Source organism: Anopheles arabiensis, chromosome 2, assembly GCF_016920715.1.
Source record: "Anopheles arabiensis isolate DONGOLA chromosome 2, AaraD3, whole genome shotgun sequence".
In the NCBI taxonomy this organism is placed as follows: domain Eukaryota; kingdom Metazoa; phylum Arthropoda; class Insecta; order Diptera; family Culicidae; genus Anopheles; species Anopheles arabiensis.
In genome coordinates, this window is record NC_053517.1 from 689,244 (window position 1) to 707,574 (window position 18,331).

Consider the following 18,331-nt stretch of genomic DNA (forward strand, 5'->3'; position numbering starts at 1 on the left):
CACCAAACTAATTTAATCGTTTCGTTCCTGAATAGCGTGCGTAAAATAATAGCACAATCTTAATTGCATTTATGAATACCTTTTAATTTATTTCAATTAACACCATTTGATGACAAAACAATTTATATATGTATGAATAGCATTGATAAAGATTATATTGAAGATAAATATGCATATGTGCTACCGTCCCAATCTTCATCAGTTTACGATGGGCCAATATTATAAGTTCGCATGCAACTATGTGCGCTACAGCATAATGTAAAGCGTTTCACACTCGATTAAAATACGTGCGTAGTGGGGCGCCAAATGAGCCAATGACAAAATCCATTAAGCTAACCGCCAGCAACGCGTCTCATTTAATGATCCGGCCGAGTATCTTCATTCTGCACCGCTCGATCCTGATGCAGCTCCCGCCGGGCCGGTTCCACCGCTTGAACCTGCTGCACTTGATCCTCCAGCAGATGAACCACCACCCGGTGCTGGCAGCGCTTGCAACAGGTCCTCCATCCACGCATCTGGATTTTCTATTTCTCCGAGCAGACCTATTTGAGTGAGACAAAGATAATATTACAACACCGAACGATTGCGTCTGGTCGTGTTTGCTGCTAATAACTGGCGGTATACCAGAATCCTTACCTGCCACGTCACAAAATTCGCCAAACGAAGCGCACGGTAAGTATTCCTCCGTGAATGTTTGCAGTGTGGTGTCGGCCGTCTTGAGAAGGGACTCGTCGTTTCGGCGAATGTAGTTGAACAGCGAGATCGGCCAATCCTCATCCTTCGGCGTTGTGACAGTACGGAAAAAGTTGCAATAGATCAAATCGACAAGCCCCCAGAACATCAGATACGGTTTGTAGATCGTGTAATCCTTTGGATGCTTATCGGCAGGCGCAAGGAACTTGCAGACGGAGTTCGGGCTTACGTGTCGGGCATGAGCGATCACAATCAACCTCTGCAGATGTACCAGCTTGTGGCGTGACCACAGGTCGGGTGTGTGCAACGCTAGTGACATGGTGAGCAGATAGAGGGGACCCTCCGCTTCGTAGGCACATTCCAACCAGCGTTCCGAGGGTTTGTGGCCGATGAAATTGGTCAGGATCATCTCCTCGCGCGAGTATGACCGAGACGAGAGCAACGTGTACAGTCCATAAAACAGCAGATAAGCGACCAAATGCATGTTCGACTGTGGACCACCACCGCCAGCATCCTCGTGGAAGCTCTTTTCTTGAGCAAAGCGCCAAAGCAGCAGCTTCAGATCGTGCATCGAGCTAGCGAACGTGATTTCACACCGTTGCGTGCACTCCTGCATGTAGGTGTTGTGGCGTGCCATCGACGATGAGAACGAAGACTCACTTACGTCCGGGCCCCACAGTGGAAGCAATCCGTTGCAACGGGTGTTGGCGTTCTGCAGCGAGGCGCTTTCCCATTCATCGCGCGATCGAGCTAATCTGATTGCATTCATGTGACAGTCCACGTGTACAACGTTGAAGTGTGTTACCGTGGTGTAGCCGGTCGTTTTCTTCTGCTTCATCTCAAACTCCTCCACGTTGGCGCGCTTGGAGAAGGTGTAGATGCCCAGTACCTTGTTTGGCTGGCAGGCGTATCCTTCGCGACAAATAAAGCACGCCAATCCCGTCTCTTCGCGCAGTTTCTCAATCTGCGACAGGATTGAACCCTTTGCCGTTACCTGTCCCTTTTCGTTTGTACGCATTCCAAGCGCGTCCAGCTGCTTCTCTCGGGTCGCCATTGCTAGTCGCTTCTTTTCGGCGCGTGTAAAATCGCGCACTTCCTGTACGCGTTTGGCCGTCGCTGGTTCAGTGCACAGCGCTTCCAGGAGGTTTTCTGCCAGCGATCCTACATGCTCGTCACTAGACACTTGCTCCAGCCGATGTATGATCGGGATGATGTCCTGGGCAACGGACAGCTGGGTCGCTTCGTGTTTCGTGGCCAGGCCAGTGAGGAAGCGCAGTATATATTTTAACGAGGCGCGAGAAATGAATTCCTTCAGTTCGTCCGAATCCGTGCGCAGCAGCGTTGGCTTCACGCACGGTGCATGGGATTTGATGTAGCCGAGCGCTTTCTCTACAATGCCCAAACTCATGATGTAGTCTTTCAGCGTTCCTCCAATAGAATTGTGCTCAATACCGGTGGTCAAAACACAGAACAGCTCCATCTTGAACTCTTCCTCGGCACTGCGCTCTGCATCGAATCTGTCGAAGTTCAGCACCGAGCGGAAATGTTCGCACAGAAGCGCCATCTTGATGTCATTTCCGTATACTAGAGCGGCTAGTACGCGGATTAGATGTCGCAGTACGGATGGATTGCACCGGACATTCGAGCAGTTCGTGCAAGATAGTAGCGCCTGTACGTACTCCGGTCCGCCGAACGTGAGCGAAAACTGGAGGAACGAATCCAACGTATCAGAAGCGGCCTTGGACAGAATCGTTTCCATAATCTCTAGCAGTTGCTCTGTTACGGCCGACTGCTGTGCATCGCTTTCGTTGCTTTGCAAGCACAGCTGTAACACCTTCAGGAGCGTGTTGATTGCGCTCAGTTCCGGCTGACAGAGTACCTCCTGGCAACGGGACACTTTCACGCTTAGCAGGAACAATTTCAACAGAACCTGCAACAGGGTACGTGACTTTGACACGTTCTGCAAACTTCCAATGCGTTCCAGCATGACCTTGAGTCCTCCACAATCGGCTAATACGTTTGCCATACGGTACAACTGTTCGTTGTCCACCTCCTCTTGGCTCTTGGCGTTGAGTGTTTCGATGAATTCCTCGGTCGCGTCACCTAGCAGGCCGCGCATACGATACACAATGCGCATACTGTCTCTCTCGCCGCCTTCCTGGAGCCATATTTTCTTGTACACCTCCTTAACTGGTAGATCCAAACTGATGATCTTGTTGTGCACCAATAGCTCCATTCCGTTATCATCGTCCAGTAAAGCGACAAGCTCGCAATCGATGCAAATCTTGTTTTTAACGTCACGCATGAGAGGGCCAAGACCGGCCTCGTGTGAAGGATAGGGGTTACCCAGCATACGCCCTTGCAGGTAGTCCTCCTGCTGGGGATCCTTCTCTAGAGTGAGGAAAAATTCGCCCACGTCGTTTTCCTCTGGGTGTATTATAGAGCACAGTCGCTCGAACATGAATACTGGTGTTTTCACGTCCGATGTCGGAGTGCGCCGCACGGTGTCGATGCATACCGCCATAAAAGCAGCCGTTTCCTCTTCCGTGCCAGTCGTCATTTCTTCTAGCATTTCGAGAAGCTTCTCTTGTGCATCATCGATCAGGCGCGTGCGCTGTACGATCAGCTTGCGGAGGTCAAGATAACCCTGGAGCACTGGTCCTAGCAATTTGCCCTTGTATGCTTTTCGGATCTGTGGATTTTCCAAGAAAAGCGCCATCAGTTCCACCAGCTGTCGTAGCGCGTAACCCTGAGCCAGATCGGTCGAGAGTGTAGTTTCTTCCAGACAGTGAATCTTCTCAATTTCTTCCGTTACCAGTTGCACAAGCAATGATAAAACACCTTTCAATGCAAGGTACTGTCGCCAGGGTGTTTCGTCTGCTAGCATACGATAGAGAGCCAAAAACTCGGCGCTGGCCTCTCCACTGTCTCCGACGTAGCGCAGAAAACTGGTCAAAAGATCCAGAAGCTCCCGTTTTCGTTCGTTTGTGCGGCTCAAGGATGTAATGAGTGCACAGGCCAGTTGACGTCCAAGTCGTGAATTGGTGTTAAACAGGATAGGTTGCAACCAAGCAGCTTGCAGTTCGACCGGAATCGATGTGACCCCTTTAGCTAAGGCCCTCTGTCGCCATCGTTTTGCATATTTTTCCACCAGATACGCATTGCGTACAGTAGCTCGTCGATGTTCCAAAGCTGAACGGAATCCAGTCCCGATAGGCTGCGATGGTGCAGCGGCAGCAGCAACCATGGGTGGTGGTGCATTTTCGCCTACCGTACGACGACTGGTAACCCCGGTGGTATTGGCCGCAGGTGCAGGAGGCATTCTTGCTTTCCAGGCAGCAAACGAATGATTCGCATCGCCCGCGATCCATTTTTCATAGCTAACGGTAATTCCTTCGATTGGTTGTACCGTACACAAATCTTGCAGCGAGCTTACAGTCGGTTCTTTGCTATGTTGCTTGCTGCCAGTGGAGATCGTGCTCGCTAGTACCGGCGGTGGGCAGATGAGTGACTGCACAATTCGCAAACAGGGGTGAATGACAGCAGTAGCAGGACCGCGGGCATCACGAGATGCCTGCAGGAATAGTTCGATAACGGTGCGAAGCTTTGTTTCCCAGCAGCTATCGTCCTGGCTGGTCATTGCCTCCAGTAGAGCCATCTCGTGCCGCACAGCACTATCCAACGTTGCCAATGGGACAGTTCCTGACAGCGCCATCTTTACGCGGTCCTGCAGAAGCTGACATAGCGAACCGGTAGCATCGGGCAGGTCACGAGTTAGCAAGCACAACAGATGACGAACTTCGTCCTGCAGTTGATGTGTTCCACGGCGTAAATTGTTTATTGCAAGCTCTTGCACCAACCCTTGGCTGCAAAGGCCGACTCTACAGGCCATGTTGGATGCCATAGCTCGAAGCAACGTGAGACATTGTTCGGTCGATGCAAGGGCACAGCCGTAACACTTGTTCAAAGTGACTGCCGTAGTTCTGGATGACGTGCCTGAACTGGAGGCGAAGCTCGTCGACATAGGTCCCGGTCCACACGTAGGAGGAACATCCATTTGGCTTCTGTCGTATGCCACTAGCTCTTTGCGGCATGCCTGCACCTTTTGGATAATCTTGCTGAGCTCCTCAAAAGTAGTTTTTGATTCCACGCAATACTTTTGCGCCAACAGCTGTATGACCTTGTTAACTTGCGAAGTTCCTCCAGCTCCTCCAATGACCGAAGCACCGACGAGCGTTTCATCGAGCGTACGGTCAAGCTTGTGTTCGGACACTTTTTGAACTAGCAGCTCCAAAATCTGTTTGTTGTTCTGTAGCGATTTATACGAGCGGTCTGCTTTTTCCAGCGATGTATGAATTGTTTGTACGGTTTTCGCTCGATCTTCCGCCGATTCGATCGGGTCCACCGCACAGCACGCTCGGCCATAGATGCTGTAGTCGAACTTAGCGTACTTGCAGAATCCACATGAATGGCAAAGGAACGGATCCTTTTCGTCGTAGTTAATTGCACGGCATTTGTGACACTGGAACACATTCTCGCCGCAGTTGCCACACACTCCAGGATTTGCAGGAACTACAGCGCTACATCGCGGACACTGCAGACTTTCGCTTGATCCACTTACAGTTTCGTAAAAATCAGCGTATTCGATCATCAAATTGCAGGCTGTAATCGGCAAGGAGAAGTCGATCTTGACATCTGTTTGGCCCGACTGCAGGGTCACCTTACGCGCCTTGTGCCACATCAGCGGGCGATTCTTCAGCTCCACCACCGCCTGTACCGTTCGGTTGTTATAGTAGATGTTAATCGTACGCACCATTTTGGCCCGCTTCAGATCGGCAATGCGTAGTACAATTTTTGATATCGTATGGCTTTGCACGAGCTTAACGATCGTTGTAGTGGTCGTAAACTTTGAATCCACTTTTATGGTTGACAGTTTTATGTTCGAAAACGGTACTTCTGGATTGTTGCAAACAAGACACGGTTCCGATTCCAGATAGAATCCTTCGAGTTCCAACACTTGACCCAGCGCTGTGTAGATCGGTGCATTTGGGTGTTTTGATAGCAGCTCATTCTGCTGTCGTAGGACTGAAACAGCCTGAGCAGTGTAGTCCGGCAGCTTATCTATCAGCGAGCGTGTATTAAGCGTCAGATAGCCGAGCAGATCAACAAACTGTGCAGTGCGTTTACCGTACGCTGGTAGCAATGGCCACAAACTCCACAGACACTGGAGCAGAGTTTCTTTGTGTAGATCGCTGCTGTTTTCGTAAAATGCGTACACAAGACTATGCGCTTGCCAGCGGATCGATGTCGAGTTGGTTTCGAGCAGGAAGCTGCGGATGAATTTGCTCAAACTGGCCGGACTGACCTGGTTGAAGATTTGTGCCACTAGGGCAACACACTGAGCGGCATCGAACTTTGACTCTGACGGTGCAGCCATCGTGTCAGATTCTTCCGATTTGTCGCGATCCTTTCGATCCTTTACAACGACCGACACTTTCATTTGCTGATCCACTGTAACACCGGAAGACGATGGTTTAGTCTGTTGTCCCTGCGATGACGTGTTGCAGATGGCGGATTGAAGGAGTTGCAGTATGATCGTTGATACGCCTTCTTCCAGTTGATACGTGCTGATGTTCAATAGCGAAGAAAGTATGTCCGAATTGCGACCACAAAACTTTTGCCAGTTTCCGGTGCGGATTGATGCTATTTCTTGACATGCGCGGAAATGTTCCGTCAGCTCAACCAACGCATCGTAGCTGAGGATGGTCGTATGACTACTTGTGAGCGATGGCGATGATGATGCCTGGGAATAGCCAGCTTCACAGCATTTTTTTACCGCTTTCATATGTGTGTCCAACGAATGTAGATCACGCAACTGGCGATACTTTTCTTTACTGCCGCAAATATACAATAACAGCTTTCGAACCTGGCGTCGCAGAACCGGCGACTGCATGTACATCATATATTCACACAGCGTGGAAGTCATGTACTCGCACAGTGAATGGTTCCATTCCTGGGATGATGGATGTCCCGAAGATAATTTCAAAATTTGGTAAGGTAACCTAACCGCCATCTCCGTTAGCACCTGTGAGTACATCTCAAATACATCGTTTGATCCTTTGGGGAAGGGTCTGGCGAAGAACGGCTGCATATCTGGAAACACTCCATACATGGTTGGTTTAAGCAGCACGTTCGACGGGGCTCCTCCTGGTGCTGTTATGACCGGTCCCGTATTATTCGAAGCCACGTTTGCTGTACCACTGCTGGAAGAGGCTGCATTCGCCGACGCATTGGCGTTAGACGCTCCTATTGCAGGTGAAGCCAATTCATCGATTGAAGAAGCGCTGGCGTTTTTCCAATGCGGCAAAAAGGATTCCATTATCATGAGACAATACGGAATGGCATTGTTCTTCATAAGCGCATTGGCTGTAGTTTGCGCCAAAAACGTTGCGTTATCCAACACGGCTTGACTGACACTCGATCTATCACCGCTCGAGGCATTAGCCGCCCCTGAAGTGCCGGCGGAAGATGACGATGATGATGATTTGGACTTCACTTTTCCCATCAAAACGCCGATTAAACGTAGTACCACAAGTTGCACCTCCGTTTTGGGGTTTCGGTTGGCCATTTCGTACATTTTCGTAGATGGAATTTCCAGCCGATCGATCAACGCTTGTAACAATAGGCTCAAAGCTTGTTGGTCTGCTTCCTGAGTGCCATCCAGATCGGACGTAAGCATAAGAATCACCTGCATGAACGGGATACACTGCGCACCACTCACGGTGTCCAGGGCGGAAAAGTTTTCCACCAACTGATTCAGAATGGAGCATCGCAAACCATGTAATTTGTTGGCAGTTTCCCCGCTTGCGTCGGACGACTCGGCTTCCGCAGCAGGAGCCTGTGCTGAAGTTGTGGCTGCCCCTGCCGATTGTGACGGCATTTGATCGACCACAGAAGTGCGCGGTGGCGATGGATTCGGCTGCTCTTCGTATGTTGAGCTGCGCCCGGAAGTTCCACCGATACTCTCTACGCCACTGCAACCACTCTCGGATCCACCGCTTCCACTGCCAGCATGTTCACCGGCAGGAGACGTTCGCAGCGTAGACCCTTCTGTGGCAACGTTGGAAATTTCATCATCGTCCGATCCGCCTCCAGACGCGTTAGATTCCACGTTGAATGAAGAGCCACCGGCAATTGCTGCGGCCAAGCTTTGCGCAGCTGAATTTCTATTTCTTCCCTGATAATTGGCAATACTCTGCTGCAAAAGCTGTAGATCGGCCTCATTATCCTGGAGGCTAAGCGCGATCGCTATCTCCATTATAGTGTCGTCCGCATCAGGTGTCTCTAGCAAATGTGGAAAACCAACGCCCAGTAGGGCTTCCAGTGAAGCAATAGCCTGGTTGCCTGCACTTGGTTCCAACCCCAGGGATTCGATTGCATCCACTTCCTGCATTCCACCGGACGCGGCTGCTGCTGCAGCCGCTGCAACGGCAGCAAAATCTTCATTCGCCGCCACTACACTTCCCGCGGAAGTCGACGGACCAGCTCCTGATGTTGATGATCCTCCAGCTGATATCGTTGATGATGACGGTCCTGCAGTAGCAGCTGCTGCTCCTCCCGATCCCGAGGGTGTAGGTGTGGAACAAACAGGAGGGCTTTCAATAAGGACCACCTTTCGACGCTTGAGCTTCGGTCGCAATAAACGAATCATTGCTATTTTCGCACTATGACTTATGATCGGTGCTGGGTCGAGCAGCAAACGAACAAAGAGTTTGGCCATTTTCTCGACCTGCTCACCGTCAGCCAAGGCGAAAGCATAAATGATTTCCACCAGAGAGTAGATGACTGCTTCCGTATGACACAGTCCGCGTTTTACGATCGCGATCGGTTCTTCATACGCTGGAGTTATACGGTACAGCTCTTTCATTAGAATCATCATCAGCGCTAGAATGTCCATCTGCTGTTCCGCGCAGATCTTTGCCATAGCCTGTGGTCGTTGAATAGCGATGCTTCGCATCATCAAAACTGCTCGATAGAAAGCCTCCGGATCAATGTCTCCGCTCTCGGTTGCTTCGTACATTTGCTTCAGCTGCCGGTAGATGTCATTCAAAATTTCTTTATCTTTGTAGGAATTATACGCCGCTTTGTTCGGATGGCACGTCATTAGTACGTTGCGAGCATCCTGTTGGACTACGTTCACAGTCGGGTAGAGGATCAAGTTTGTAGCCACATCGATCGCTGTTTGACGATAATTGTCGTCGCAATTTGGACCACCTAGCAGAGATACGCCACTGTCGAGCACGTGCAGCATGCTGGACAGCATACGATCCAACGACGTCATGTACATTCCACCTGCATCATTTTCGTCGGCAGCAGCTCCATCGCTGCCAGCATTTACATTTGACATCGTCGTCTGTCCATTGCTACCAGAGGCACCGTTCGCCATTTGTCCTCCAGCAGCATCCTCTGTTTCTTCGGGCCAACCAAACACATCTTTAGTTTTTCCGTATATCTTAATGCTGTCCAGGATCGTTATCTGTTCAGCATCTACCGAAGCTCCGAAGTGAATGCTGAGTTTCTTGTCACTTTGCAGACTTTCTTCTCTTGTTAGCGGTATATCAAACCAACGAGCTCTCGTAGCCACCGTTGTTACTGATCGACCAAGAATGGTCACTCGTTGTGGTGCTTTAGTGACGTCCTGGGAGCCAATCTGTATACGAACACCTGCAAAAAAATTGAAATGTTAAAAGGTGACTTGAATAAATTTTAATTTTACACGCATTTATTTACCTGTTATAACCATATTCGTATCGTTATTAGAAACTTCCAGCGTAAATCCGTTTGCTTTAGTAGACGTCACGTACAACCCTGTTGAGTTTAAGCGATGTTTCAAGTGTTGCGTATTGTAGATTTGCAGTAAATCATTTCCTCCGTATTCTACTTCATTCATCAGTGTGCAATGCTCGAAGAAGTCTATCGGGAAGCTTGGAGCAGATCCGGTTGCACCTTTTCCGCCAGCTGATAAGGACGCACCTCCCGCTCCATGGGCTGATTGTTTGCCCAGCTTTTTCGATTTGCGTGCAGATTTGCCATACATGCTTCCGCCCGGTCCATACCAACCAAAGGCCTGCTGCTGTCCAACGGGCTGGACTTCTGGGGAAAGCCAATAACCAGTGTTTTCTGGATGCGCAGCATAAATTCTCAAGCTGCCGTCTTCACACAACAAAATTAGCGTGGTTTTCTCTACCCCAGAGACACTGTGGCGGATAGCGACCATATCCATTATTTTGGCCTTTGCATTCTGTGCCTTGATTTCCTGTGCCATATACCCATCTGGTTTGATCATAAAGATGACAGGATTGTTAAGACTCTGCATCATGGCGCACACTAACCCCGGGTGGCCTGGAATTTCTGTCCACTGGCAAAGGGGTTGGGTCGTCGACTTGGAGAGCAACTTGGAGCTTGGATTGCAAACCAGGTTAATTACACACTTCACGCCATCGTTGACATTTGTTAGCGGAGCCATAAAGTTACGACCAGCGGCATAGCTGAAGAACAGCAATTGCAAGACGTGCGAATAGTAGATGGAGACGCCTCCTGCCAGTATCTGCCCATTGTCGTCTGTTATCAACGGATGGTCGAGTTCCAGCGTACTAGTCACGTAGAAGGGACCATGCTTTGCCAGGCTTTCGTCGCTGAGGGGCTGTGTGTAGATGTATCCAAGTGAAGACATAATCAGCATGTAGTACGTACCGTCTTGGTCGTACACAAACGTACAATCGCGAATCTTGCCGCTAGGCACCAGAAAATAGTACTGTGGACTATAGCTATCTTCGGCAAGATCATAGATTTTTACAAAATCTGCCGTCACTAGTGCTATCTTTGTCTGCGACGATGGCAACCAGATGGCCCGCTTTATAAAGTTGCCCGTGTCAAGCTGCGGCGTCAACACGATGTGATCGTTTGCTGTACCCGTGCTGGTGAAAGTAAGTATGTGACACTCTTTTAAGCCACATACGGCCAGGAAATCTTCATTGGCGGGATTCGATGCGAGCGACAACACGGTACAAGGAACTGGAGCCGATGCAAGTCGTGTGAGAGTAAGCTTACGCTTTGCCGCATCTGCTTGCTTCAAAAGGGCTGACAGCTGCAATATTGTTACTTTTCCTTTCTCGTGTGATATAGCTAATTGTTGCCTTTTTCCGTGGGGAGAAGCTAAACAGCACAATGCTACCCGACGGACGAGATAGGTTGAGAGTAGCTGTTTGATGGTTTGACCCTGTTCGCCCGAGTAATTCATCCGCACATTTTCAAAAGCACCCTCCTGCGACCCGAGTGTGGCAATCATGATTTCGTCACTCAATACATACGACTTTTCCGGACGGTGTAGTCGTTCTAGGGCACTCTTAGCACGCCAATAGCATCCCACGGGCGAGTACCTGGCGCAGTGCTCTTTAATTGTTGGCATTAGAGAGTTGAAGAAGACCAGAATGCACCGAATCACCGTCTTCCATTGGCTGGGGTTGTTCAAGGCTTCACGCGACGTTTCAATGATCTTTGCCAACTGTTGCTCCTTTTCAGAAAGCTTTCCTTGGGATGTGCGGCTTGTGCTGGAACCTTCGTGTGCAGGACTCGAAGGGAGACGCCGTCTCAGCAAGCTACTGGCCAGCAACACACTATCGGCATCGTTGGAGCGGGTTAAAAGTGAAGCGGACGATGTGGAGCCCAAAATCGACTCTTCTCCATGGCCAGAATTACTTCGTCTGCTTAGCGCCTGGCACGAACCGTCCTCCTTCGCACCGCAATCGCAGAAGAAGTTGCCATACTTTGCATAGCTTATATCATGATTCTTGTGGCAAACTCTGGCGCACACTGAGCACACACCGACCCCGTCCACCATTTTGCACGTGTGACAGTAGTACCAATGCTGGTTCATGAAATCTTTCTGGGTGATGGAAAAGGTGCACAGTTTATTGCCGAGACTATCCTCATCGGAGTCCTCGACCGTACTGTCTTCTTCTTCACCTCCGAGCTCTTCCAGAATATCGTCTGCGTCGATCAGCGACTCTTCGTCCCACGGTGGATTCATTGACTTGCTACCTTTAGCGCCCAGTCCAAGCAGAAGATCGCTCATGTACTTCAAAATAGCAGTCACGTTATCTAGTTGGATAGCTGCCCTCCAACCGCTCGATCCACTTTTTCCAGCTTCCAACACCTGTGCCCGGCACACATCTAACCAATCAATGGCAGCTGCAAATAGGAGAGCATGCCCACGACCTTTGCCCGCATCGGCAAGCGTGATCATAACCTGCAGAAGGTCGGAAAACTCGATTGCCTCCTGGGATGGCGACAGAAGATTGTGGCCAATCTGAATCAAAGCTTGGAATAGAGCTTCTGATACTGACGAAGAGATACGGTTTTCCGCAACTATGTACTTGACCAGCGACTGGAGCAGTTTTCCATTGCGCTCGAGTGACTCTCCCGATGCATCTTCAATGGCCACTTTTCCACAGCTCGTTGCTGCCGCCTGCCATCCACTTCCTTTGGTCATGCATTCATAGTCGATATCCATGGCGTCCTGTTGCTCACCCTCAGTTGTAGTTGGGACATTTGCTGCGGTGGTGTTGTTGTCAGATAAACCAGCTTCTCCGGCTCCTCCGGCGGCCGTTCCAGATGCTGCTAGCTGATCAGTAATGCTCGGAATAGCCGACACCGTTGCCATGTTTGTCGGAGTTGGCACGTTGCTCGAGTTGTTTGATGCGTTTGCAGTCAGGCTAATTCCTCCAGGACCAAGTAAAATGTGACTCAGCCAACTCTTCAATCGCGCACTATCCGTCACGGCTAGCTCTGCAATGCATGCGCACAGCTCTTCCTCATCGAATGGTGCATCGAGCTTTTCCGCCGCTTGAAACAGCTTCTCGAAGAATTGCAGCACACGTGTGGAGTACGCTTGGGAGATATTCGTACCGGTGAAGGATAGCAATATTTGCACCAGATTGCCAGACTTTGATTCGTAGAAAAAGTTGCGCATCGCCCGGAGTCCGTTCGATTTTTCCAACATCGATTCCCAGTACTTGAGAATATTGCAAAGTACCGATTCATCGATGTTTGTTGCGCGACCCGTAGCGCAGAGGTCGGTATATTCAATTAAAAATTGGTAGCTGTGGCGAATAATATTTGAAAATGCGGCTAGCTGATATGCTTCGCAGTTGCTATCTCCACCCAAGAGCGATTCCAAACATTTGTTGATTGGCGCGTGTAAGTATTCGGCACGCAAATCGAAAACCATCGGGATTAGTATCTCCTTCAAGCGTTCGTCCACCTTAACATCGTCGTAATTCGGTAGCATGTAGTATATGAGGTTAATCGCCGATTTGAGCGCGTTCTTCAACGACAGCAGTATGGAGTACGACAAATGTTTTGATACCTCCGTTAGATGCGCCTCGATGACTGTCAAAGTGTGCGTCTCGACCGGAAATGATCCGCTGACAAAGTTTTCTTCCGTCAGTGTGCCCAAACTCTTGCGCCACTCGACGGTTATTACATCTTTATCGTGACCAGTGATACAATTAACCAGCTGCTGAGCAAGCTCCGAGCAGAATGAGTTTTTCGTACCAGCAATTGCAATAAGCGGTTCGATCAAGCAAGATGGTATCTGGCCACTCAAATTCTGAAACATAGTTTTGCTGAAATTAAAAACAAATTATATGGTCAGAAGCGATATTTAAAAACAACTACCAATGTTTCTTACTAGGTAGCCTCTCGCACGATTTCCAAAACGTCCAACAAAGCATGCATAATGTTCTTCGTCAGGTCTGCACGTGAGACCTCTGCCGAGATGGAACAGGGTGAACCGTCGGACACAGCTGAGCTTGAGCCTGGAGCTGAATTGTTCCCACCTGCCGAGACAATTGTTGAGCTCGAACCCGAGACATTACCATCGCTTGTCACTGCTGCCGCGGACCCGGTGTTGGAGGTCGCGACACTGCCAGAAGTTGAGGATGCAGCTGAAGTACCGGTGGATTTTGGCGTCTTCACATTCACACCCTCCTTTTCTGCCCAGCATACGGCAAACAGATGGGACATCAGACTGTCAAGAAGAATGATCTTAGACAGCCTTGGCTGGTCGGATGAGAAATTCTTGGCAAATGATTCCAACCCCAGCAATGTCATTTTCAAACTGTACTTCACATCCGAAACGTGTTCTGTTAAACGAATCCACATAGCCTCGGCTGACTGGGTGTACATTCCCTTAAAATAGAAGGAACAGATTGTCATTAGGGGTTTGCTTTCAGTTTAGTCCTGGACTTCTCTTTACTTACTTGTTTAACGAGACTGTTTACAATCAGATAATGCGAATGGGTTATGGGGTGTAGACAGCGAATCGACCACAACAAGGAGTGCAAATTGGGGCTCTTTTCCTGCATTAGCGCTTCGACGTGTTGTGTGGACGGTGGCAATCCGAGCAGCAATTTCCAGCTAAGACTGAAGCAATAGTGCACAGCACACAGCGTTTGAAACGGAATGCGGGCCAGGCACATATCCGTTATGCCCAGAATATCAATCAACGCATCTATAAGCCACGGATACTTCAGTTTGTCTGGGGTACATAGAATAAAATTCCAGGCCAAGCCATCGAGCTTGAACTCTTGCTGTACTTTCGATTCGACTGTAGTCAACGAGTAGAACTTGGGTTTAACGCCGCCTACACTGAATTCGTTCGCCAGCTTACGATGCTTGTCTTCTATATCCTTTCGGCAGAATGACATCATTTTCGTTTTATAGTTTACCAGATCGGCCAGCTTCTGTTCACTATCGAGCGTAAAAACGCTGAATAAGTTCCAGCGCACCTGCTCCAACAAAACATTCGGCGGATTGTACAGGTGCTTCATCAGATACTCCAGGAACAGCAGTAGCCGCGACAGTAGCATTATCTGATTATCTCGCAACGGTTTATCAGGCGTGACGCTGCGGCAAACTTCCGAGCATCGAATTACACCACCTGCCGTGAGCAGCAGTATCGATTTCTTTTGCATCAGATTGAGCGAATGGAACAGGAACAGCAGCAGCTGGGCGTGTTCAACATTCAGGTCCTCTATCTCCGACTCGTTCGGGATGGTCTGTGTGGAGCAAATGCCTTCCACAATCGTATTCACGAGTCGGTGCCATACTGACAGGCATGCTGCTTCTTTTTCCTGTGACGGTTTCAAAAGCAGAATCTGCACCAAAACTGCCAGTGTTCTTGAATAAACCTGTAGCGGCCAGACGTTTGAGTCTTGCGTCCACGGCGAAACGCCCAAATGTAGCAGAAGGGCAGACTGGAGCGATTCGTTCAGCAGCGAGTTTGATATTAGATTGTGTAGGTAGCGTCCGACAGCTCCGGAAAATTTCACCATGGCATTTTGCCACTGCATGCACCCAGGTATATCGATTTCCCCGCGTGCCGAATCCCGATCAAGATCGCGTAAAATGTTAGCCAGCAGTACCATCTGCTGTTCGCTTAGGCCTGTCTTCACATACCGATTCAGGTATACGTGATTTCCGCCAAGCGAAACATCGAAAAAGTTGAATATTAACGATGCAAGGCTCAGATACTCGTGTGGCTCATCTTTTGCTGGCACAAGGTTCGCACCGTGACGGCCTTTCTCATCCTTATTTTCCTGCTCCTGGGATTCGGTCATTTCCTCGTTCATGTCTGGCGAGAGTGTTTCCTTAAACCAAAGCCCGAGGTAGCTGTCGCTGTCTTCCTCTTCCGGTTCGCTTTCCTCTGAGCAGGAGAACGTATCGTTGAAGTAGGTGGTCGAGTCACTGTAGCTCATCGGTTCTCCGTCATTGGTGTTCTTGGTGTTGATCCGACGGAGCGTGCATGCTTTGCGATACGAAACAGTGGCAAGGAATGTGAGCAGCTGCTGCAGGGTAGCACTGTTTAGCACACGTACTACGCGCTGGATTGATGTGTACTGGCCAAGAATATCAAATCCAGCTGATTCGATGCTACTGTATTCCTCTTCGTCTGTGCGGGAGTCTATCTTCAGATCATCGATCAGTTCCGTCATCAGCATGATACTGTGTCGCGCAATCGCAGCGTTAAGAACGCCGAACCCTTGCTGGACTTTGAACAGATTAACTCGCAAAGCGGGCGATGGTTGAGCCGATGCCATCTGCGGCACGTCAAGGGTTTTTAACGGACTGCGTCCCTTCAAACTTTCTTCCGTTGTTTTCGCTGAAACAGGAACCATTTGCTGCAATCCGCTGGCATTTCCGGATGCGCCCATCGTGCCCTGAATTCCAGATATCAACAACCACGCACCCATACATATGAGATTTTGATAAATGTGAGTGCGTGTCGATGTTTTCAGAAGGTTTCCAATTTTGGTGAAAATTTCCAATCCTTTATCAACGATAGCACGTGCGAAGTCTTCCTCCTCTTCGTTTTCCTTTTGCGTTTGGGTTGCTCCTGTTTGTCCTTGTGCTTGCTGTAGTTGGCCAGAGGATGCGGTCTTTTGCGATCCGGCCGATGCCATGGTAATGACACTCACAGCGGTGGATGTAAGCACGCAACAGTAAAGCGCTGACATAGCACACTGCGACAGGAGAGTAATCTTCTTAGGAGTGAGCGGTTCTAGCAGTGGAACCGATATCGCCAATTGCAAGTTGGTTATATCCGATTCCATCAAATTGAAAATGTTTTTAATAGCATTGGCTTCGGTATGTGTTACTGGTAGGTAGAGAGGACGGCCAAGCATGGTAGACTCTTCGTACTTGAAACGATATTTAGCAGGCGTTCCTAGAGCAGTCGTGCACCATTGCAGTAATGATTCACCTGCATTGATGGCGATCATACATTGTAAATTTTGCTTCACGAACAGATCCTAAAAGGCATAACGATGAATTTTGAATCAGTGAATCGTTCAGATCTTTGTTATATAAAAAAAAAAACATGCAAATACAAAGCTAATTGCCATTAACAGTTATTGGAAAGCTTCGTTGAATTTCCGCTTGATTTTTCGATTTTGCACTAAGGTTGCTCTGGTTTGCAAAAAGTTCTTTTTACCATCGTTCAATAGCCAAAATGGCACATGATTGACATCTTTCGCTTTGGTGGCAATGGAAAGTTTGGCCAGCCCGCGTGTCGGATGTATAGCTCGGAATGGTTCAGGAAAACAGTTGCAGCAGTTGGCACAATTTTCAAATATGCTATACCAAACGCGTAAACAACTAGTGTGAAATATATGACCACAATTGGTTGCCACCAAAGGTCTGATGCAATCAGAAACCAAACTTTCTGCACAAATTTCACATACAGGTTCCATTTCGATAATTCAAAATCAAACTATGTTCATTCCAACGGTTGCTACGAGGAAATTAATGTTTTGCTGTTTGTCATACTTACGGTGCAGTCGATTTGTTCCTCACTAAGTGCAGCAAAAGTTACAGCCCAGCTGCACAGCGGGGTGGTTAGCTGTTGTAAAATGACCGTAGACAGATCCGATCGGGAGCGTTTCATTTCCGCTTTGGGACTTTCTTTGTCACCAGCACTAGCACCAGATCCGCCGCTGGTGCTACTGCTAGCAGCTCCAACTGATCCCGGCTTATTGCCCGGTATCTCTGGATACTTTAAGTACTTCATCCCGGAAACAGAAATGATAGACGAGGCGGAACTGGTCGCGTTGGGCTGGTTTTCGGTGGCCCTTTTGCCCTCGCAGAGGACTTTTAAGGCCATCAGGAGTATGCTGGGCTTGCATGGTGCCGTTGTATCCAAATGAAGAATTATGTAACGAATCAATATTGAAGCAGCTTCCGTAAATTGTGGAAGTTGAGTTTGCGACACTGGTGGAAGAAAACATTCATTAGTTGGAAGCCAACGAAAAAAAATCCCCGCAGTGAGCAATACTGAGTGTCACCGATGATGGGCACTTCATGCACTTATGAAGCAGTGACGAAGCGAATGAAAGGAAAACAACAACTTGCAGAGGGAAGAAAAATCGATACAGTATGGCCGTACTCTGTACGGGGGTGCTCTCGCAATTGCAATTCGTGGTCATACTTACACGAAGTAACCTGGTTCGTGATGTTTTCTGCGGCCAGGACCACGAAGTTGTCGAAAAACTGCTTGTGAGCTGCATCATGTTCGAGGATTTCGTTCTCACTAGAAAATATAAATAATTTCAATCAAATGATGATGATGGCGCAGTAGGGCAGTGGACGAGATGTAGCCCGATTTTCAATCGAAAATGGTACAGCTGCAACGATATGCAGCAAGGTAAAAGTATTTACTTACTTTAGTATGATGGTTTTTACCAAGTTTAACACATCGGTTTTGCTGATATTTTCACTTGATGAAGAAAGAAAAGGCTTTAAAATTGCGGCCCACTCTACACCTCCGGAATGGGCAGCAGCCATTTTGCAACTTTATCTTGCTATGAAAATTCTGCCCTACAAAGCAAACTGACAGCGACCCGCTTACACATTAGCTCGTAGTTATATGGGTATTCTGATGAATACTGGGGCAGGTGAACTAAGATGATACAACAAAAAAGACGTCGAATTTCTAACAATGCATGAAAATGTGAGAAATAAGAAGAAACAATTTGAATATTTTCGATATTGCAACAACCTGAACAAGATTTTTATAATT

General features: G+C 48.7%; 1 protein-coding gene across 2 annotated transcripts; it reads right to left on the reverse strand.

The window, feature by feature from the left end:
* Window positions 1-63: 63 nt before the first annotated feature.
* Window positions 64-18,126, reverse strand: LOC120898049 (protein purity of essence). 2 transcript variants are annotated; one of them, XM_040303384.1, is made up of 8 exons: window positions 17,975-18,126; window positions 17,745-17,842; window positions 17,087-17,523; window positions 14,016-16,565; window positions 13,445-13,944; window positions 9,484-13,379; window positions 637-9,417; window positions 64-542 (listed from the first exon to the last, which is right to left on the reverse strand). In XM_040303384.1, exons 1-8 carry the CDS (start codon window positions 18,094-18,096, stop codon window positions 379-381), a joined length of 16,548 nt encoding a protein of 5,515 aa, XP_040159318.1. In that variant the 5' UTR covers window positions 18,097-18,126; the 3' UTR covers window positions 64-378. The 2 variants fall into 2 exon arrangements, with proteins under 2 accessions (XP_040159318.1, XP_040159326.1); XM_040303392.1 differs by lacking the exons at window positions 17,087-17,523; window positions 17,745-17,842; window positions 17,975-18,126 and adding an exon at window positions 16,644-16,974.
* Between the last annotated feature and the right edge of the window lie 205 nt (window positions 18,127-18,331).